Source organism: Parasteatoda tepidariorum, chromosome 6 (genome assembly GCF_982258835.1).
Source record: "Parasteatoda tepidariorum strain Cologne lab strain chromosome 6, Ptep-v5.0, whole genome shotgun sequence".
In the NCBI taxonomy this organism is placed as follows: domain Eukaryota; kingdom Metazoa; phylum Arthropoda; class Arachnida; order Araneae; family Theridiidae; genus Parasteatoda; species Parasteatoda tepidariorum.
In genome coordinates this window covers 59,949,210-59,970,333 of record NC_141760.1, presented here as the reverse complement: position 1 = coordinate 59,970,333, position 21,124 = coordinate 59,949,210, and the positions used below count along the sequence as shown (strand labels likewise).

Below are 21,124 nucleotides of genomic sequence, written 5' to 3'. Positions count from 1 at the left end.
TTCCTGTTGCATATTTTTATGAATCCTTACTCTGTTGTAAAAAAAAAATTGATTTAAACTTTTTTTATTTTTTCCAGAATAAAAATAATTAAACAAGTATCTGAAGGTAAGTAGATTTTAAAATAATTTTAAGGCTTAAATTTTAAAAAAGTTCATTGTTTTTAGTTGATATGCTTTCTTAGGTCCAGTTTGAATTATTAATTCCATAATGTTGTCAATCTTTCAGAAAACTAAAGAATGTGATTATCATAATTTTAGAATAAGATGAATTATACTCTCTATTTTTTGTAGAATTTGGTTACACTGAGATTTAACTTCTATTTAATTTTTATTTCTTACATATATTATTTATGTAAGCACATAAATCTTTTTTAAATTTTTGTATTTTCTGCATAAATTATAACCTTAAAAAATGTTTCTTTAAGAAAAAAGAAATAAAGATATCCTCACTATTTTTTACATTATTGCAAATTAAACAATTGTTTAAGTTGTGAATGTTCAGGATGCCACTCTTTAACTTGGGAGTTTTTTCGGAAAATAATTAAAGATGAAAATTATTCTTTCTATTGAAAATATATTTTTTATAATTAACACTTAAAAAAAGAAAAAAAAAAATGTAAGAAGTTTCAGATGAATATTTATATAACATATTTACAGATCTAGCTTCAATATAAACATTTTTGAACCTCCCAAACTATCATTCGATGCAAGATCATATTGGAGCCAAAATATTTTATACTCAAAGCAACCTTGTAGCAATGATTTAAGTTTATAAGTTCGACAAGTCCCTTGAAACTTGTAACTAACATTTTTAACAACTACAATAACATGTATAGGTATAACATAAAATTTCCTGAATCTATTTCTTCTTTTTCTTTTTGTTATGTATTTTTTAAATAATGATATTTTAGTTGGTTTTTAATGAGATAACACTTAATCTTTCTTTCTTTTTTTCATTTTTTTTCCAAAAAGTTATTTCTATCTTAATGCAAGCTCATTGTTAATGTTTTGTAAATTTCTTTTTTAATTTATTCTATAATTTTTTTACATCGCTGTCAAAAACTATTGTTAATTCTTTATACTAATTTCATATTTTCGAAAGATAAAGACTATAAAGGAGATAAAATAAAAAAGTTTTTAAACCGTATACTGCTTCTTTTTTTATCACTCTATGTGTCTATGCATTTCAAGTTTTACATGGACTGACCATAATAATCAAGTTCTAATTTTGTGGTAACACGATTATTATGAAATTCTTTTGGTAAAATATGTGAAAGTTTTCTTTATTGTTTGAGTTTGTTAAGTTAGCATTTTTTTTCTTATTATTATTGTCATGACATATGCTTGTAATAGTTTAAATATAAATATAAGTTTTATTAAGTAAAATGTTTCAAATAGAAACTCATCGTTATTTCTATTTATGGTTTAGAAAATGGTACAGATTCTCATAGAAGACGAAAACGTAAAAATAAGAAAATCATCAACAATGAACCAACAAACAATGTACCAACAAGCAATGAAACGATTAACTTGGGTTCAGTTTTAATGGTTGAAGTTGAAAATGTGAAGCATGAACCATATGAAGTTACAGAAGAGATTAAGGTATTTAGATATTTTCCTATATTTTTAAAAATACAGTGTAACTTTTCTCAATGAATATTAAATTAATAATTAAACCAAAGTCATCATTTTTCATTTATTTATTTATTTTAGGAAATTTTTTATTCTTATTTCATTTTTAACTACCCTTTTATTTCATTTCAGGCATTACAACAAGAAATTGTAAAAACAATTAGAGAAATTATAGCATTAAATCCGCTATATAGAGAATCTGTTCAGCAAATGATTCAAGCAGGACAAAGAGTTATCGATAATCCTGAATATTTATCTGACTTAGGTAAAGTATCTATGGAATTAGATATACTGAAGTTAAAATCATAAAAATACTCAAAATTTCAGCTCGGGAAGATTTAAAAGTTTCAATTGTATCTCTATTTAATGCATTTCTATGGAACATTTTTAATGTGTTTGAAAAAATGAATTTTTTTAATCGATTTCGCATTCTAGTTAAAAGTTTTTAAAATCACCATATCTAATGTGGAATTTTCTTTAGGCAATGGAGATAACACATTAACTAAATATTTGAATTTATTGAAACAAAATTTATTCGGGCATCTTTTTAAACAATGTACAACAGAAAGGCTGTTTTTTTTTTTTTAAATCACCTTACTTACAGCAGTTTGTTTGAATAAAAACCTTTAAAAAAATCTGTTATTCCTGAAATAATTAGAATTTTCCTAAAGAAATGTTGAACACAAGAAATTTTAATTATATTCTCCATAGTTTTGTACATAAACTGTGAATGTGAGGTTTTAAAATAGTGTCGTATGCTCTAAAGTAAGCTTTTCTTTCTTTTTTTCTTGCCCTATCAGTAGAAACATGCATTTATTTATGAAAATAGAGCCAGACCTTCAATAGATATTTTAAAAAATAATTTTTAAAGTTTCTGAGAATCACACATAATTTTTTTTTTTTGGTCAGAAATAGCTTATACAGATTTCATTCTGTAAAATATTGTATAATTTGTGGTTGCTCGTAATCCTTTCCTGTATTACATTGAAAAATTATGGCTACTTGTTTAATTGTAAAGAATTCTGCAAAGGTCATTCTGTATTTTCAGATTTAAATAATAATTTTAATCCTGTCCAAGATGTTTCTTCAACTTGCTATTTTAGTTTAGATTATTATATAACTAAAAAAAAATTATTATAATTATCTCACAGCAATACAATTTCCTAAAAACAACCACTGGACTCTAGTATGCTGATAAAACCTAGCTTTTCAGCATTAATTCTGATTAATAGTTTTTAATTTAAAATTTTTTTTAAATTCTCATGGCAGATTTTCTTTTTTTAAAATATTTATGTGTAAAAACTAAGGAATTTCTTGCTATATTATACATATTACTAGCTATATATATATATATATATATATATATATATATATATATATATATATATATATATATATATATATGTATATATTTAGCAAGTACAGGTTTTTGTTAGCTTTAGTTTTTTTAGTTGACTTAATTACTGTTATAAATAATAAATTTGTTAATTTTACTTATGCTACTTGCATGAATAGTTGATGAAACATCCAGTTTTTGTCTTTTCTCTTTTTTATTCCCATCTCGTTTTCTATGTATTGTCATTCTCGTATATGTAGGTGCTGCTTTAACTGGAGCTGAGCCTCATGAGTTACAACAGATTATAGAAGAAACAAATGTAAGCTTTATTGTTTGTTTTTCTTCTTCTTTTTTTTTTACACTAGGGCGGTGGGTATTTGTCTCCCACAATAAATAAAAACTAAAAGTTCTCTTCAGTATTTTAGACAAATATAGGTGTTTTCATGCAAGTATTGAAAGTTTCCAGGAAGAGTCTTGTTTAGCATTATTTAAAGACTCATTTAATATTTTTTTTGTAAACATTCAAAAATTTATTAGTTATCCCATTGAATACTTAAATATTTCATAGTTATTCGAAAATTTTTTCAAGGTATTCCATTTCAATTCTATTTTAAATCATGATTTTATTTATAGGTACGAAAGATGTATATTAAAAACTTTTTTAATACATCATGATGCAATAATTTTTATGTTCTAATTGTAAGCTTAGTTATTTTTGACATTAAATATAAGTTTGATATTATTTTGTAACAGCTGATAAATTTTTCCAATGATAGCTATTAACTCTTTTTTTAACTCTTTTTTTTTTTCATTCTGTCTTTTAAATATAACAACTGTACCTCGTTTGTCATGGTTTTTGAATATGAAATTCTTTGTTATTTTAGTAAGAATTGCTACATATCGAATCCTTTTGATTTTTAAAATCATAGCTCATTAAAACCAACTTTTTTCCCCACCATTTTATTATTGACCTTTTAAGGTGTTTTTTGTTGAACTATTTGCAAGTAGTACAAATATTTGTTTCAGGTTAGACATTAAAAATTAAAAAAGAAAGTATTAGTTTTAATTTATCTTTAATGCAAAATGTTCTTTGATGTTTGACATAGTACCACACAGCATGTATTTGATAGTTATTTAAACATATTAATAGTATTTATTTGCTTGTAACTTTAAATCAAGATTAAATCATGCATGAACTGTGTTACTTCTTTGTTACTGTAACAAAATTTGCTTTACAAACAATTTTAGTTTTGAATGCTCCATACTTAACATATAGTAGTTTATCATTAACGTTTAAGCATACTATTAGTAATGTAATTTTATTTTAAAATTAATAAAAAGTAAGATCTTCATTAGTAGCAGAAGGCAAAATTAATATAAAATAAACTTAAAGCAAATATTAATTTCTTTGCAAAATTTGTTGTATGAAGGGTTTACTTCAAAAGATGGGGGACAAAAGAACAAAAAAATGACAGCAAAAAATATATTGTTAAATGAATAAAACCATTAAACACATTTCATATTTGAATTTGTATCTTTTTTATTTTTTATTAGTGGTTTATAAAATAATAATTTGCATTGTATTTGTATATAAATCGAAAAAGATCCTCATAGTTTTGCTAAATTGTCTAAATACTATAATTTTGAAGACCACTGGTCAAATTTAAAGTAGCAAAATGTTTTAATGTTGAATAGTATTGCAGGGTTAGAATAATGCGTCTGGATTTGTGTTATTTTATTTTTGGGGTAATTAAAAGACTTATAAAATTCAGATGGGTTATAAAATTCGATTTTTCATTTGCCAAATGTCTTGCAGATTCCTAACAGACTTCTTTTAGCTCTTTCATTGCTAAAAAAGGAATTGGAACTCAGTAAGTTACAACAAAAAATTGGAAAAGAGGTAAAATTCAGAAAATTTTAAATTTTGCATTATCAATAATTTAGAATCTATTCATAAATAATGTTTGAATCTATATTTTTATACCAGGTTGAAGAAAAAGTTAAAACAATGCATCGGAAATATATGCTTCAAGAACAATTAAAAGCTATTAAAAAGGAGCTTGGTCTAGAGAAGGAGGATAAAGATGCTATTGAAGAAAAATTTCGTGAAAGATTAAAGGTGCTTTTTTTTAAATTTAAAATAGCATGAAAAAAATTTTATTTCTGAAATAGTTAAACTGCCGTAAGCTTTGTTTCCAGTAAAGTTATTCAAATCATACAAGAACCTGAATAATTTAAATTTTTTTTATACTTCTTTATGGTAGAAAATTTAAACGTTTCATGAATTTAAAAGTATTTTAAAATATTTCTATGCTAAAAGCTGATACCTGAAAAGTTAATCTTATCATGATTGTTTCTGAGAATTATATCTTATGTAATAAAAAAAATTAATTTTTCTTGTTTAATTATTTTAATCAATAATTTTGCTCACTGATTAGAGTATTGAATCATCATATTTTAATATTTTACAACATAAGAAGTGTAAAATGTTTTAAATTAACAAGGTGCTCCAATAAGGGAGAGAAATCAAGAAAACCTTGAGTTATTAAAAATTTGCACGAAAAAATAAAATAAAATATAAAAGCTTTTTTTTTTTTTTTTTTTTTTTTTTCTTTAATGGAAAAGTCTCTTATGACAAATCTGTAAAGTGGCTAATTTTGGAATTTGTAGTAACAGTAATTTACCATAAAGTTACAAAAAAATTCTAATATCAATAACGATTATATTTTTAAAAAATTTCTCAGTATTTTGGAATTTTCACACAATACATATTTTCATTTATCGATATTTTTTTCTTCCAAAACTTTGCATTTAACTTAAAATACCAATAATTATGTTTTCTAATGAAAAACTACAGTATATACCTAAAATATAGTCAAGGAACTGTAAGCTATATACTAGGCCAAGTTCGTTATATAATAATTCTATCTTTTCAATTGAGAAATTAATGTGAAGTTACTATATTAAATTAAATTATTATTATTTAAGCATTATTATTACTGTGAATTCCAATAAGTCGACTTTTCAAAATCCCAAAATTTTAAGAAAATCAGAAAAGTGACTTATATGCTGGCAATGAAATTGGATATTTTTTTATTGAGAAATATCCATGCTTTATAAATAATGTGATAAATATCAATAACTCTGTATCAATTTACCCCTTTCAAAAACAATTTTTGATATGTTATATTCTATTTTCTTTCATCATATTTTCTTAACACAGGGAAGACATTTACGCGCTATTGCGCGTAAAATACGCAAAAAATTGAAATCGGACGCAAAAAAATGATCGCTACGAGTCCCGCGGGACGCGTAAATTTTTGAAGAAAGTTTATAAATTTCCCGACTTTTTAATCTTTGATATCAAAACATTTTAATCAAATCGAAAAATTGGGACGCAAAAAATAAATCGGTATGCATCCTCGGTATAAAAAAAAAAAAAAACCCTGTCTCCAGAGTTAGACCAACACATGTTAGACACACAGGTGGGAAACCAGTTCTATGACTCAAAATGTTGACCATTATAGCACTTAGAGGAGATATTAGGGTAGAGAGAGCTAGTCTATTGTTTGGGCTCTGAAAACTTGTTCCAAGATGGGGGTTTCGATTTTGGCGAAAAATTCATAGCTGGCGGTCGCATCGTACAGGAATATTTTCAAGAGTACTAAAGATTTTTTCTCTCTTTTATTTTATTTTGAATGCTTTCCCAATTTTATTCGTGATTGTAAAAGATAAGCTTTCAAATAAAAATACATTATAGTATGTGTGCTACATTTAGTTATTTACTTTTAATTTCTTAATCTTAAAAAGCTAATAACATATTATTTAAGTATGACTTTGCCAGACAATGAAATAAAAATAATGATTTAAACGATAGTTAAAAAAGGCACTAGCATAAATATTAAAACCCGGAACAAGGCAAAATAAACGGAATTCAAAAAAAAAAAAAAAAACCTAATGATAAAATTTATGAATAGAAAGAATTAATTTATTGAGTGCGAAATTTATCGCGAAAAGAAAAAAAATCAAACATAGTGGAATCAGAAAAACAAAACTGTAATCTGCTTCATAAAATAATCCTATGTTTAAATTAATAAACAATTCTCCTCTTATTTTATTTTCTTTTTGTTGATAAAAACAACATTTTTAATTACTGCAGATGTGATTCCACACCAAGAAAAACCGCAACCAATTGATACCGCACTTCCAAAGAATGAGAATTTATTCAAAAGAAAAAGATTTTATTTTTATTAGTTGATGTCAAATAAATATATTTTTCTCTTTTCTTTTTCTGTTCACTGATATGCATGCAATGCATTTTCCCCACCCCCCTCGTAAATCAAGCAGAAAACGAAATCAGCATGCCACACCCTTGAGTTTGATTGACGGCCTAAAGGAAAAAATAAAACATTCCTCCCTTCCCTGCCTTCAAGGTCACAGAGGAAATGACGTTTCTCTGGGTAAACGGGGAAAAAAAATTTTCCCCTTCCTTACATTTTCCTCTACTCAACTTCAAGGATGAGTCCAAATTCCGCTTTTTTCGTTCTAGTTTAAAATGGTGGGAAAATCGAGCAAAATTTTTCCCGGTTTTCTGGTTTCCCGGTTTTCTGGATACCGGAAAAATGGTTCTCTACTGTATTTGTTTAAAAAATTATGTAAAGGACCCATTTTTTTTCAAAAGGACCCAGTTTTTTAAAAGTCATGGGTCCCAGGGACCCGGGATTTTGAAAGCCTAGTGTCTTCCCTGTTAACATATGAATGGCTTTTATAAACATTACTTTAAATTACGTTCAGAAAAAAGTTGAAGATAAGAAAATTTATGATAATTTATTCAAGAGTATTTAAAAAAATTTAACACAATGAAAACTTTTAAAACATACCATAAAGCTAGAAATTTAAAGGTTCCAGAACATCATCTGTGTCAGAATCAATAACATTAGCAGTGTTCTCATACAAAACTAACTTTACAATGGTTGTAACTTGATTTGTTATATTTTTTCTAATTGTAGATGTAATAATTTTCTTAAGCTTTTTAATTTTAGAAATTTTTGTAGTTGAATTTTCTAGTTTTCGACTTATAGACCTGATAAACAAAAAATTTGCTATCTTATAATCAAAAATAGGGGGTGAACTTATATACCAGGTACCAGGATATACAGTGTCTAAATTATTATTTTAGGCTGTTTTATTAAGTGTCTGTGGCAGGGTTTTCAAGTTTTTGACACATGACGGTTTTTACTGGTTTATACCATGGTTTTTACCGTCATGTCAAAAACCCCGCTGTCAAAAATGTCAAAAACTGTCAAAAACCCATAGTTTTGAGAAAACTGTATTTTAATTTGAGTTTAACTGCTTATGATTTAAAATTAATTCATTTTTGGGCAATAAAATTAGAAAAAAAGTTGCTAAAAGATATTTAAAAACAGATTTTTGCATTTTCCCAACATGATTATATCAAATCATACTATTTGAAGTAAAATATTAGGATACTAAACAAAATTTTCAACATTTCCAAGCATCATTTTATTTGGCATATTACATTACTGAAGAATGTCAAGTCATTCCTGTCTTAGAGTTTGTTAGTAGTTACAAGTTTTGAAAGTTTTGTTTAGCTTATTTCTAATATTTAAGAAATGCCAAATTTTAAATTTTTCTCTTTAGTTCTTGAATTTATTAATAGTTCCAAGTTTTTTTGTTTGTTTGTTTTTTTCTAACAATTAAGAAGTGCAAAATTTTTAATCCTTTGCAAATCAAGCTATAATGATAAAAGTTAATTATCACTATTTTCAATAAGTATATTACAATATTTCTGTATGAATGTATATCCTTCTATAAGAATACATGTATATAGTTGCAAAATCAATAGCAATTGCTTACAACATTCATTTATAAAGGCAATTAAGTTAAAATAATATATTGTCCGCTATATGCCATAAATTAAAGAAAACAGTAGGTTTTTGACAGTTTTTACCGGTAAAATCACGGTTTTTACCACTGTCATGTCAAAAACCAGTTTTTGACGGCAAAAACCCAACCCTGGTCTGTAGTAGCACGGGAAATTGTGTTTTTTTCTTCTTTTTTTGCTTGCAAATATGTTATTTTCATAACTGATTTGTGTTTCCCAGAGTTATTCATGGCTGTTAGGTCAAATTTAGCCTATCATTAGTCAGCATCCTCTATATTTATTCTGAAAATTGCTCAAACCATCAATATAAAGAAAAGCTACAGTTTCGAGAAAAGGGTTTGTGGTCTAATTTTTTAATATTTAAAAACTTACACAAAGGCTGCTTGAAAGTTCTCATTAGGGCTCATAAAAATTTCCAAAAAAATTGGAATAAGCCATTGGTTTTGATAATTTTCATCTAGGTAGACAAATTTCACCAATTTTAGCGATTTTCTAAAACATTTAGTAATTTTAAAATATTTTAATTATTTATCCGTTCTAAGACTCAAATGAATCTTTACAGCAAAATGGCATGTGCAATTTAAAATTACAGCTTTGCTTCAAGCATTTAATCTGTGTTTTTTTTTTTTTCCCTCGGCAAAAGAGCTTTGAAAAACCATGTTATTTTATGCAGTAAATTAAATTTAAGTTATTTTTAGAATTAAATGAACCTATTCTACCTTTAAGTTCAATCTCATTTACTGATTAAAAAATACCACTAAATTAAATAAAGTTTTACTTTTTCTCTTTAAGAATTTGGCAGTACCAGAAGCAGTTATGGAAGTAATTGATGAAGAACTCAATAAGTTATCTTTATTAGACAACCATTCTTCAGAATTTGGGTATGGTTAATAAATTGTTTTGCTAAATAAAATTGATACATTGTTTGTTTTTTTTCTTCAAATAATATTCTGTAGGCAGTTTCAAATTTTATAACTGAAATTGTGTTTTAACTGAAGGTGTCTGAAAATTTACATAATTTTTGTTGTAAAAAAAATTTTTTTTTTAGATTTTTTGTTTTATAGAAATTTTAGAAATATTTAATGCTATAATTATAGACTTATTTAGCTTTGGTATTTATAGATAAACATAATACTTAAGTAAAAAATAAATATGTATTTGTAATCAGATGTTTTCAATGTTAGATCAAGATTATTGGATTGTTTTGTTTGGAATTTTTCTTTTTTTTAAAAAAATATTTTGACTTTCTCATGTATTTCTAATACTTTAACAGTATTATAATTTTTTGCATGTACAAATTATGTATCAACGTGTATTAAAAATCCTACAGTTTAACTTTTTTTAGTTTTTAAAATATTTATCATTTAAGTAAGAGTTTCAGCTTTTCGGAGGATATGTAAATATATTTTTAAGCAATAGAACTGAAATAAAAGGTGACAAATAATTACTTTTCTAACCTATTACAGTACCAAGTCCCATATTTGGACTTAGATGGGAGGAATAAAGCAGCCTACAGTGGGATTATCGAATTCCAATTGGAAAATTTTTAACTGCTTATTGTTCTTTGCTTTGCATGGTTTCTCTATGTATGGAATTTGTCCTTCCATATATGATAGAGCTGTATCATAACTTTATTTTTTCTTAGCGTGATCTAAATGTTTTATTCCTTGATCATTTGCATTACAATTGAATCATCGGATGGTTTAACTTGGGTGTTTATGCACTATTGAAAAATTAATGTACAAAACGATGTTCAGAACAGATAAATTAGTTCTTATAATAAGTTACTGTGCAAACATGATTTTTAGATGTTCTTATCAATAACAAAACTTAAAATAAACAACTGACAACAATTCTGAAATCATGCATATAGCCCATGAATAATTCAAGGCCCTGTGTCATTCTTTTTCCTTCAGGGGTATGAGTGTTGTGTGGGGACCACCCTCTTTTGTAAGTTATCAATTTTATAACTGATAAGAGTTCCAAGAATGTGTTACATGTGAACTAAACAAACGACTGAGGATAGCTCATCCCATTCAGCATTTGAAAGCAAGTCAAAAAAAAAAAAAAACTACATTTCTTTAATTACTATAAATACCATTGCTCTGAATAGCAACAATATGATCTAGGAGAAGAAACTGCTTTGACGGGTGCAGAATCTATTCATTGAAATTTGAACTTCATCCCACCCTTGTAGTTCAACTGTAAATCATGACTCATCTTGCCTGGCTTTTTATGAATGCCTAGTCCAGTGATTCTCAACCTTTTTTTTGTTGCGGCACACTTTCAGCGATTTCGAAATTTGACGGCACACAATAAAAAAATTAGATTAAAAGTTGTTTACTTACCTATAATACACTGTGTTAAATAGTTTGTGATAATAATTTTGAATGTGAAATAAAATAATATGTGCTACAAAAGCACGTTTATTAAAGGAATAATTATTTCTTTCAACTAATTTCTTATTAGTTAGTAACAGTTTTTTTTAAAATTTTTTTGTAGTTATTAATTGTTAGCTTGTTTTCTATAGCTATTAACTGTTAGTTTTTTTTATATTAACTGTTATTTTCTTGTGATTTCTTGTTAACTAGTCGTTTTGCTAATTATTAATTGTTAGCTTCTTTTTTTGTTAGTTATCCTTTGTCAGTTTGTTTTTTATATATTTGTTTTTTAGTTATCCATTGTTAGTTTGTTTATTAATTGCATAGCTTACTTTAATGATTAGCTTTTATTTCTGCTTGAAAGTTAATATTTAGCTTGCTTTTCTTTGTTATTAATAATTTTAATAGTCGTTAATTTTCCTACTCATTTCAACATTTTTTTAAAATTGTGTGTCGAAGACAGTTTAAACACTTCCATCTTATTTTAACTCATTTCGAGATTGTCCGAGACAAGACAATCGCTGACAAAGATATTCACGCGGTTAAAGCGTGGAAAAATTATAAAATAAATATATATATATATATATATATATATATATATATATATATATATATATATATATACACTTTTCTTTAATTTAAACTTTACTCATAATAAAAAGACCATTATAATTTTTATTGTATCGTTTTTAATATTTGGCGGCACACAAAAGTGCCGCGGCACAGTGGTTGAGAATCACTGGCCTAGTCATTTTCACCCTTTCAATGCTTGCTTTTACTTAAGTATTGCTGTTAAAGCTACAATGTTTAAATGTAGACCCTGGGCAATGAACATGAATGTTTGCTAGAACGTTGTTATCAAAACTTTTAAAATAGTTCCATCTCGATGAATTTATTTAATCTCATTTCTAAATCCTATGTTGTTTAACATTGGCAAAAAAGAAAAAACGTGAACACGGATAATCGGAAGTTTACTGTGTTTGTATATAAAAATTATTTTAAAGCATTAATAATAGACTGTTTCAGACATATATTAACATGTTTAGCTGGTAAGTTTAATGTTGTGAGAAATGATTGATGTAACACAAAATTCTATACAACACCAAGGTTTACGTTTCAGCTGTATATCGCATGTTTTGATTTTTATATACCTTAAAGGTCATTATACGAAAAATATCTATTAGTCGAAGTTTAGATGACTTTTGACTTGCGATTTTCCACTGCATGTTGTTTGTCTCAATTATTTATGCCATTTTATTTTGTGTCATTCTGTCCTATCCCCTTCTTACTAAATTTACAAAACTAACTTAAAAAAGTTTGTTATTATACCGCATTTAATTATGCAAAATCGTAAATTATTTGTTTATATTATAATGTCTATTAGTTAGTAAGTTAATATAAGATAATAGACATGTTATTGTGTAGGGATAGTATTGGATTATGCTAGATAACATTAGATTATAGATAATATTAGATTATTATTATTATTATATCATAGTAAGTTAATATTAGACTATTTTTCATAGAAAAAAAAGCTATTTTTTAAGAAAACTTTCTAAGCGTTATCTTTAAACATTTTTTAATAACAGGGTTACTCGCAATTATTTGGATTGGTTGACAAGTATACCTTGGGGAAAAACTAGTGAAGAAAATATGGATTTAGATCGAGCATCTCAAGTTCTGGAAGAGGATCACTATGGGATGGAAGATGTGAAGAAAAGAATTTTGGTAACTGTCCTCTACAATTGTTTAATATACTTATGTTTTTTTGTAGGCATCTCACAATTTTTTTTTTTTTTTTTTTTAGAAACAAAATTTTAAAAAAATTGAGAAATTCTTGTATTAACCCTTAATGATCCAGAAATATATCGTGCTTACTTCCCATCAGATACTATGAGTATCTTTTTTAGAAGGTAATACAAGAAATAATTTCTTACCAAAAGTATATGTTTTATTGCTTCTCAAAGTATTCTCCTGCAGCATTGATACATTTTTGGATTCAAATAAACCAATTCTCGAAACATTTATGCCACTCTGAACGTGGCACAGCAGAAACATGGCATTTATACGCCACAACTGCCTCTTCTGGGTTGTTAGAACGTTGACCATGCATTTTATTTTTTATTAACGGAAATAAAAAGAAGTCATTTGGAGCAGAGTCCAGTGAATACGGACAATGAGTCATCAATTCAATTTTTTTGTGCTTCAAATAATCCATAGTTAGCGAAGCTTTGTGTGAGCTTGCATTGTCTTTGTGCAAAATGATGTGACGTTTTGAGTAGTTTTTTCTTACCTCTGTAACTAATTAAGGCAAGAAACCAAAGAGCAGTGATATACCAAAGAGCAGTGACTGTTTTACAATCCTCCAAAGGAACGGTTGCAATGTAGTCAGATTTACCAAAAAAAGATGCAATAATTTTTTTGGAAGCACTCCTTGACCGAACAACTTTTATCTGCCTTGGGTCATCTGGAAATACCTAAACAGTGGAAAGTTGTTTTGTTTCAGGGTCATAAGTATAAATCCAGGTTTTGTCACATGTTATGATATCGTACACATGTTTAGAGGCACCTGAGGTTGAATTTTTTTGGATTTTCCTGGCATCATTTCACATGAGTATCTGTTTGAGCGTGAAATAAAGTGTGGGAACACACTTTTCTCACCTTTAAATGATCATATAAAATTCAATATACGCAAGTCCTTGAAATGTGCAAAGATGTTTCTATTTCATCATATGTCATGTGACAATCAGAAGCAATTAGTTTTCTCACAGCTTCAATGTTTTTTGAGTCACAGCATTTCTTGGTTGATCCTCTCAACCACTGAGATCCTCACGACCGCGGGAGAATTCTTTTAACCAGTTGTAAATTGTTGTTTTCGATGGTGCTTCACTGCCAAACGTCAATTTCATTCTATCGCTACACTGTTTGTGTGTCAAACCTTGTCTAAATTCATGAAAAATTTTGGCTCTAAAATTCCTTCGACATCTCTATAATTACTTAACACTTAGGTCTTTTGAAAAATCTCAGTTAATAGAATTTCACAGCTTTTGATGCTCTATAAATGCAGACGATCGCGTAAATGCTTGAATTTTAATAAACAAATTGACTGTGCTGAAAAAAGCTGTGTTTTTGTTTCCAGATTCTAAAAACTTAAGTACATGCTCTCGTATATTAATTAATTATGATAGGTAAATATAATTATTAATTATAATTTTAAAAAATTCAAATATGACTATGTAATTATTATTATTATTATTAAGTATTAAGTATTTTACCAAATACTTAATAGGGCCATGCTGTTTATATGGTGCAATTAAGGGTTAGTTCTTATTGTTATTTCCTTCATTTTTTTATACATGCATCTATAGCAAATATTCTATAACAAGCTAATGATTACAGGTTGTGACAAGGTAATTTACTATGAAAGTAGTACTGTTTATCAGTTAAGATTAGTAAATGTTGTGGTTTTATATACTTTAATAAATACTGAATAATTTTTTTTTTCATTGGGAATCCATTACTGTATTATTTTCTATTGTTATTAATTATAAGAGTTTCATTCATTTCTCTTTTTCAATAGGAATTTATTGCTGTAAGCAAACTAAGAGGAAGTACCCAAGGTAAAATACTTTGTTTCCATGGTCCACCAGGTGTTGGTAAAACAAGTATTGCTAAATCTATTGCCCGTGCTTTAAATAGAAATGTAAGTAAAATTTAAAATGTAGTGTATGTGACTATTCCATGATTTTCAATTTCTGGTGAACTTTCTGGTTTTTATTGCAGTATTATCGATTTAGTGTAGGAGGAATGACTGACATTGCTGAAATAAAAGGACATAGGTATGCTTTTAGTTAAATTATTTTTTTAGATTGGGTGCATCTAAAGAAGTGGGGCGTATTCTATAAATATTAACTATAGTTTATTTTAAATTCTATAAATATTTATGTTATATGTGCTAAATATTTATTACTTATGCAAAGTATTCTTCAATTTAAAAATGTTTACCTTATAGCAGTTTTTTTTTATTGACCTGTAGAACAACATATTGTCTTAAACAATAAATTCAGGGGAAAAACTATCTGCCTTGTGTTCATTACATGATTCAGTAAGTTGGCTATTTCATATGGGATAAAATGGCATTCTATTGCAAAATATATATTTTTTTAAATCCTTAGAAAATGTTTTAAAAGATTTCAAATATTATTTGAATAAATAAATTTAAAGTTCTAACTTTCATCTATTTTCTGTTAAAATAATACATCTGTTTGGATCATTGAATTTGGATATGCATCGTAACTCTAGATTATGTTTTCTAAAAATCTTTTTCACTGTAAAATATAACAATTAATTGAAGAAATTTGTTATGGTTGTTATCAAATAATCAGCTTATTGAAACTTTATTTTCTTATTTTTATTTGCACATGTAAATATTATTTAAAAAACATTCTCATTCATTTAATAGTATGTATGAAGAATCAATTCCAATTCTAAATTGCATACCCATACCAAATTCCATACCCAAAATTGGTGTCCTTTTGATTAGGAAAAATAATGTTTATGAGGTATTTATAGAAAACGTTTGCAATAATTTATATTTATTTCTGTCACTAGGCAGGATTATTAATTAAATCTGTAAATTTTAAAAATTTAATTAAAAAATGTTTAATTAAATTCAAAGTTAAGATCTGTGTTATGCACCCATAGTTTAGAAACTTCCTTTTAAGTTTCTTAACTACTTTATTTTTACACACCCTTTTATTTTCAGACGAACTTATATAGGTGCAATGCCTGGGAAAATTATCCAATGTTTGAAGAAAACTAAAACAGAAAATCCCCTTATTTTGATTGATGAAGTGAGTTTTTAATTTCTAGTTGTTCTATGGATTTAAATTACTTGTGTTTTTCTATGCTTTGCTCATTTATGTGTATATTTGAATTATTTTGTACTTGTTAAAGATATGAGAATATTTTACATATTTACTGTAAAATGTTATTCAAAAATTTATTATTTTCAACACATTGAGTAAAATAAAACCAAAATTAGTCTGAACAGATATTAAAACAAAAAGTTAGTGTGTAGTTGTGACACATTGTTTTAAATTAAGGTCACTTTTAAAATTTGAAATAAAGGTACACGTCCATCTTTATGTGTTCATTTGAATTTTTAAAATGATTTTTCAGTACTCAAGTATTTCCTTTGAATTAACTTAAAAGATTTTTGCACACAGCCCAATTTCTATTTCTGAAATTGTCCATTTCTGTTGTTGAAATTGTTCATTTAACTGCTTGAGAATAATCAATGAGGAGCTGTAAAGTGCCAAGTCAATGAAGGGGAACCAAAAATTTTAAGCAATGCTGCTGGAGGAAGCTAGGTTAGTGTCAAGCCGCGACGCTGTGAATTCCTCAGGGTTGAGGAGTTGGCAATAAGGAGCATACAGACATAGATTTAGTATTAAATTGACATAGATTTAATATTGAACTGATTAGTTTTTTTTAAATTGATGATAATGAATGCCAGTTATTTATTATAAATAATTTCTTTATATGTCAATGCACAAGAATGCATAAAAAATTAGCAAACATTATACGTGTTTCAACATTTTTAATTTTTTTTTATACATATATATGCAAAATAATATTTGTTATAAAAATGCCTTCATAGATATTCCATAAGATGAACTTCCAAAGGCTTTTATGTAGTACTATATAATCCTTTTGCATTTTCTTTTCTTTTTTTCTTCCTTTGTACTCTTTTAGGAATTTAAAGAAATTCTAATACATGAATGATAAAGATTTTCTGGTGTCAATATGGGTGATTAGGTTACAAACATTTTGTACCTTTTTGTTATATAGGTTTATTTCAGTTCTTGATAATAGTTGTTAACATAAACAGGTGATCAACTTAAAAGGGGGATAACATGACAGGTTTTCACTCTAAGTTTATTTGAACAAAACTTTCTCTGTATGAAAATGTCATGCTTAAAGTTTGCTTCAGACTGACTTGAGAATTGTTGATATTATTTTTCATAAATTCTGTTATTGAGTTATACTTTTATTTTGTATTTTTATGCATTATATTTATGTTAATATTTTTTATTTAACCTGAATTTAGGTTGATAAAATTGGCCGGGGTTATCAAGGTGATCCTTCATCTGCATTATTAGAAGTTTTAGATCCGGAACAAAATTCAAACTTCTTAGATCACTACTTGGATGTATCTGTAGATTTATCAAAAGTAAACTACACTTATGTTTATTTCCTTAACTTTTTTTTCCAATTGTTTAAAGTAATACCCAATCCCTAAGTTAAATTTCATGAAAACAATATTTGAATCTGTAGATCTTCCTACAATTGCAGATTTCATTATCATATTATTTAAAGAAAATTACTTTTTATATTAATGTTTGTGAACGTCGTTATTGCAAACTAGGATAATTCACATTTATGTCAACATGTTTACTAACTTTTGTTTAATGCACTGAAGGTGTAAAGCAAACCATAAAATATGAGTAACCTAACACACTCAGAAAAAATGAAAATTAATGTAGAAAATAATGCTTAAAAAACATAAATTACCTATTCATCTCCCTTCTCATAAACTTGAAATGGTGACACTGGGGAGCAAATTTTTTGTTGCATTTATGCTAATACTTGATCTTGCCTGATTTGGGTGTGGGGACAAAAATCTGAAATTATTTTTGTTCTTAAAGCTACAGTTTTATTTTTTTTCTTCAAGTAATCAAATAATATTTTTAGTCTATTCTCTATAGATATGTATGTTTAAAAACATATTTTATGGGATATCTTATAAATGTTGTGAAAAACTTTTAGGCGAGTTAGGGCACATCACCAGGATTAAAACTGTATAGGAAATGTCACGCCTGGAAATGTCATCATATGTGGATAAGGGCTCTTCCATGTAATGACCTATTCAGGAGCACACATAAAACAACGTATAATAGGAGAAATCCAGATTGGCATGCAATAGGAATTCAGGGTATGGGTTGCAGTACAATTTTAATCCTTCTAATATGCCCTAACTGCCCTAGAAGTTTGTCGCAACATTTATGCAACCCCCCTATTATAAATGTTTTTAAACTTGTACATTTTGACTAAAAATGTTATTTAAACAAAACTGAAGCTGGAAGAGAGAAACTGATTACATATTTGAAATCAGTGCCATGACAATTTTCAAGATCCAGTTAAAAATCTCGTGCAATAGAAAACAAAACAAAAAAGTTCAGTTTACATGTATTTTTTATCACTACTTACTATAATATTTATGTGCCATACACAACTTATAGTTTAAAGATTTTACTTTTCAATGTTTTAAAGTATGTAATTTTAAATATGTTACATGAATGTAATAAAGTTCCAAATAGGACAGACGCAGAATCCTGTAAATTAATGCTTTCTAAACTAATTAAAATCTTATTTTTGATTGTTAATTTGAAAAAACAAAGATTTTAGAAATCAGGTGAAATTCAACCAATTTAAGTAAACAGTCATCACCGATTTTTATTTGGTTCCATCAGTTTATGTGCAAATTTAAAGTGCATAAATTATTAAATTAAATAAAAATTATTTTATTAAATGAAAACTAAATAAGAAAGCACATATATTAAAGACATAAGATGTTATTTATGGGAATATTTTTACAATCTAATCCTCAATCTTGATTTTTGATAAGTTCTATAGAAGTTCCTATAATTTTCAAAACAGCACAATACATAGAAACTTCTTATTGCCTTAATAAAAATCATGTTTTTATTATTCTTAAAAGCTACCTCTTGGTCAATTTGTGTCTAAACTTAAAATTATGTAACCCTTCATATATAATTATTATCTATAAAGTTTATAAATTTCTAATTTATTATTATGTTATCCAATTCATAGATCATCATTAAAATTAAGTCATTTTATGACTGGTCTATTTGTTATTAAATAATAGTTAAATACAATTGTGTGTTATTGTAATTATCATTTTTTTTTTTTTTGGTCATTGGATATTTTTGTTTATTCAAACTTTTGATACGTCAAACAATAATATCTTTTCCTATGAGTTCATATTAATTACAATACACTGTATTAAAGAAAGATTACTATATAATTTTTAAGAAAATAACATTTAATTTTTTTAAAACTAATGATATTGTGCATTTCATTTTTTCAGGTCCTATTTATTTGTACTGCTAATGTCACAGATACCATTCCAGAACCTTTGAGAGACCGTATGGAAATGATTGAAGTTTCAGGATATGTTGCTGAAGAAAAAATATCCATTGCTGAGGTGAAACTTGTTGATATTCTCAAGGGCACTCTGTCCATTCTGTGTGGGGCATTTTGTCTATCTTTATGGGGGCTTTTTCTCTATCAATCTTAATTCTCTTAGAAATAGAATAGACAAAAAATAGAAATATATAAATATTTTCCCTATTTTTGTTATTCAAATATTAATAATCCATATTTTGTTTGTACACTTATGGCAGTAATTTATTCATGTATTGCTTTTACATACCTGTAAAGTCTCCTGTTTTTTTTAACGAAAACTCCCATATTTTATGAATATTTCCCGTTTACCCGTATATTCTCAAATTTCTCTGTATTTTCTTGAAGAAATTTTTTTTAAAAAAATTTTGCGATTAATATCCACTAATTGTAAAATCACTTCTCTTACTCCTCAACAGATGGCGCTATAGCCAGTTCTGCAGCTCTTGCACTGTTTCATGGGTTAAACCATATCTTGGGAGAATGCTACTGCGAGTTGTTTATTTAGTGAATTGTTTTTTCTCTGATAACAAATGTGTTATTTACTTGCAGGAATCTTGTAACAACTTTGTTTGTTTGCATTGTATTGTTAAAGATAGTCAACAAAAATTGTATATTTCTGTTTTCAGAATTATTGATGGTGTATGACAATTGGGCAACTAGAAAATGAACTGTATGAAAACAGTTCAAAAATATTACAGATGTTATGTTAGGGATCTGCTCTCCGCGAGAGCATTTTCGCTTAAGTAAAAAGGAAAAAAATTTCCTAGTTTCACTCATCACTTTCTGATGAAAAGTTGGGTATTTTTCACGCCTGCTTTTGATAAAAACTAATTTTTCTGGTAACTGTTATGAACATAACTTTAATAAAAATTTCCTAATCAGAGCCAAATCAGCTACTTATGTTCGAAACATGAATATGTGAAAATTCTATAAAATAAAACTTATTAAAAATTATGAAAACTATTTTGATATTGAGCGCTTATTGTATAAGAAATAATGATTTATGCTTTAAATAAATCTTCTTTAGTTTGAGATTTATGTACATATTTTTATTGCCTTTAATGTAAGTGATTATATCATTTCCAATTTTTCATTTCTATTTTTTACTTACATGTTTGTGCATGATATATCAAAATTATACATGTAGTCTAAAAAATGTCACTAGTAAAGTCTCTGTTACTTTATTTCTCCAATGTTGGCAAGTATGATTTTATTCCACTTTTCTCAGCCGTACTATTTTTCACCCTCTTTTAAAAATGAAGGCAAAGAAATATTTTTGAGTTCCTGTTTCTTTAAAAAATCATGTAGACATTTTTCATCATATTATGTTTCTTTCTTTAATACTTTATTTTTTTTGCAGAGAATAGAATGTTATTATTGCTTCCCTCCCCTAGCTTTCATTACTTCTGGCATTTGAGAATAATCTTTTGTTTTATATATATATACTTAAAGTTTTAAATATTAAAAAGTTAAGAAAATTAAATATTCCATATTCTTTTATTATAAAATAAAAATTAGTAACCATCAGATATTAGTGCTTGCAGAGTTATATTATGGAAAATATAATTATATTTCCATAATGATAAAATTACCTTTCAT

General features: G+C 26.6%; 1 protein-coding gene across 2 annotated transcripts in view; it reads left to right on the top strand.

The window, feature by feature from the left end:
• The window catches only part of Lon (lon protease homolog, mitochondrial), a 32,507-nt gene that overhangs the window by 2,471 nt on the left and 8,912 nt on the right, over positions 1 to 21,124 (top strand). For both annotated transcript variants that reach the window (XM_043047348.3, XM_071178615.2), the window contains exons 4-16: positions 78 to 106; positions 1,430 to 1,602; positions 1,765 to 1,897; positions 3,229 to 3,287; positions 4,785 to 4,868; positions 4,956 to 5,087; positions 9,666 to 9,754; positions 12,844 to 12,982; positions 14,835 to 14,957; positions 15,038 to 15,093; positions 16,020 to 16,107; positions 17,367 to 17,489; positions 19,428 to 19,544. In XM_043047348.3, coding sequence (XP_042903282.2) covers positions 78 to 106; positions 1,430 to 1,602; positions 1,765 to 1,897; positions 3,229 to 3,287; positions 4,785 to 4,868; positions 4,956 to 5,087; positions 9,666 to 9,754; positions 12,844 to 12,982; positions 14,835 to 14,957; positions 15,038 to 15,093; positions 16,020 to 16,107; positions 17,367 to 17,489; positions 19,428 to 19,544 — 1,345 coding nt within the window. The remainder of the gene's footprint in view (positions 1 to 77; positions 107 to 1,429; positions 1,603 to 1,764; positions 1,898 to 3,228; positions 3,288 to 4,784; positions 4,869 to 4,955; positions 5,088 to 9,665; positions 9,755 to 12,843; positions 12,983 to 14,834; positions 14,958 to 15,037; positions 15,094 to 16,019; positions 16,108 to 17,366; positions 17,490 to 19,427; positions 19,545 to 21,124) is intronic.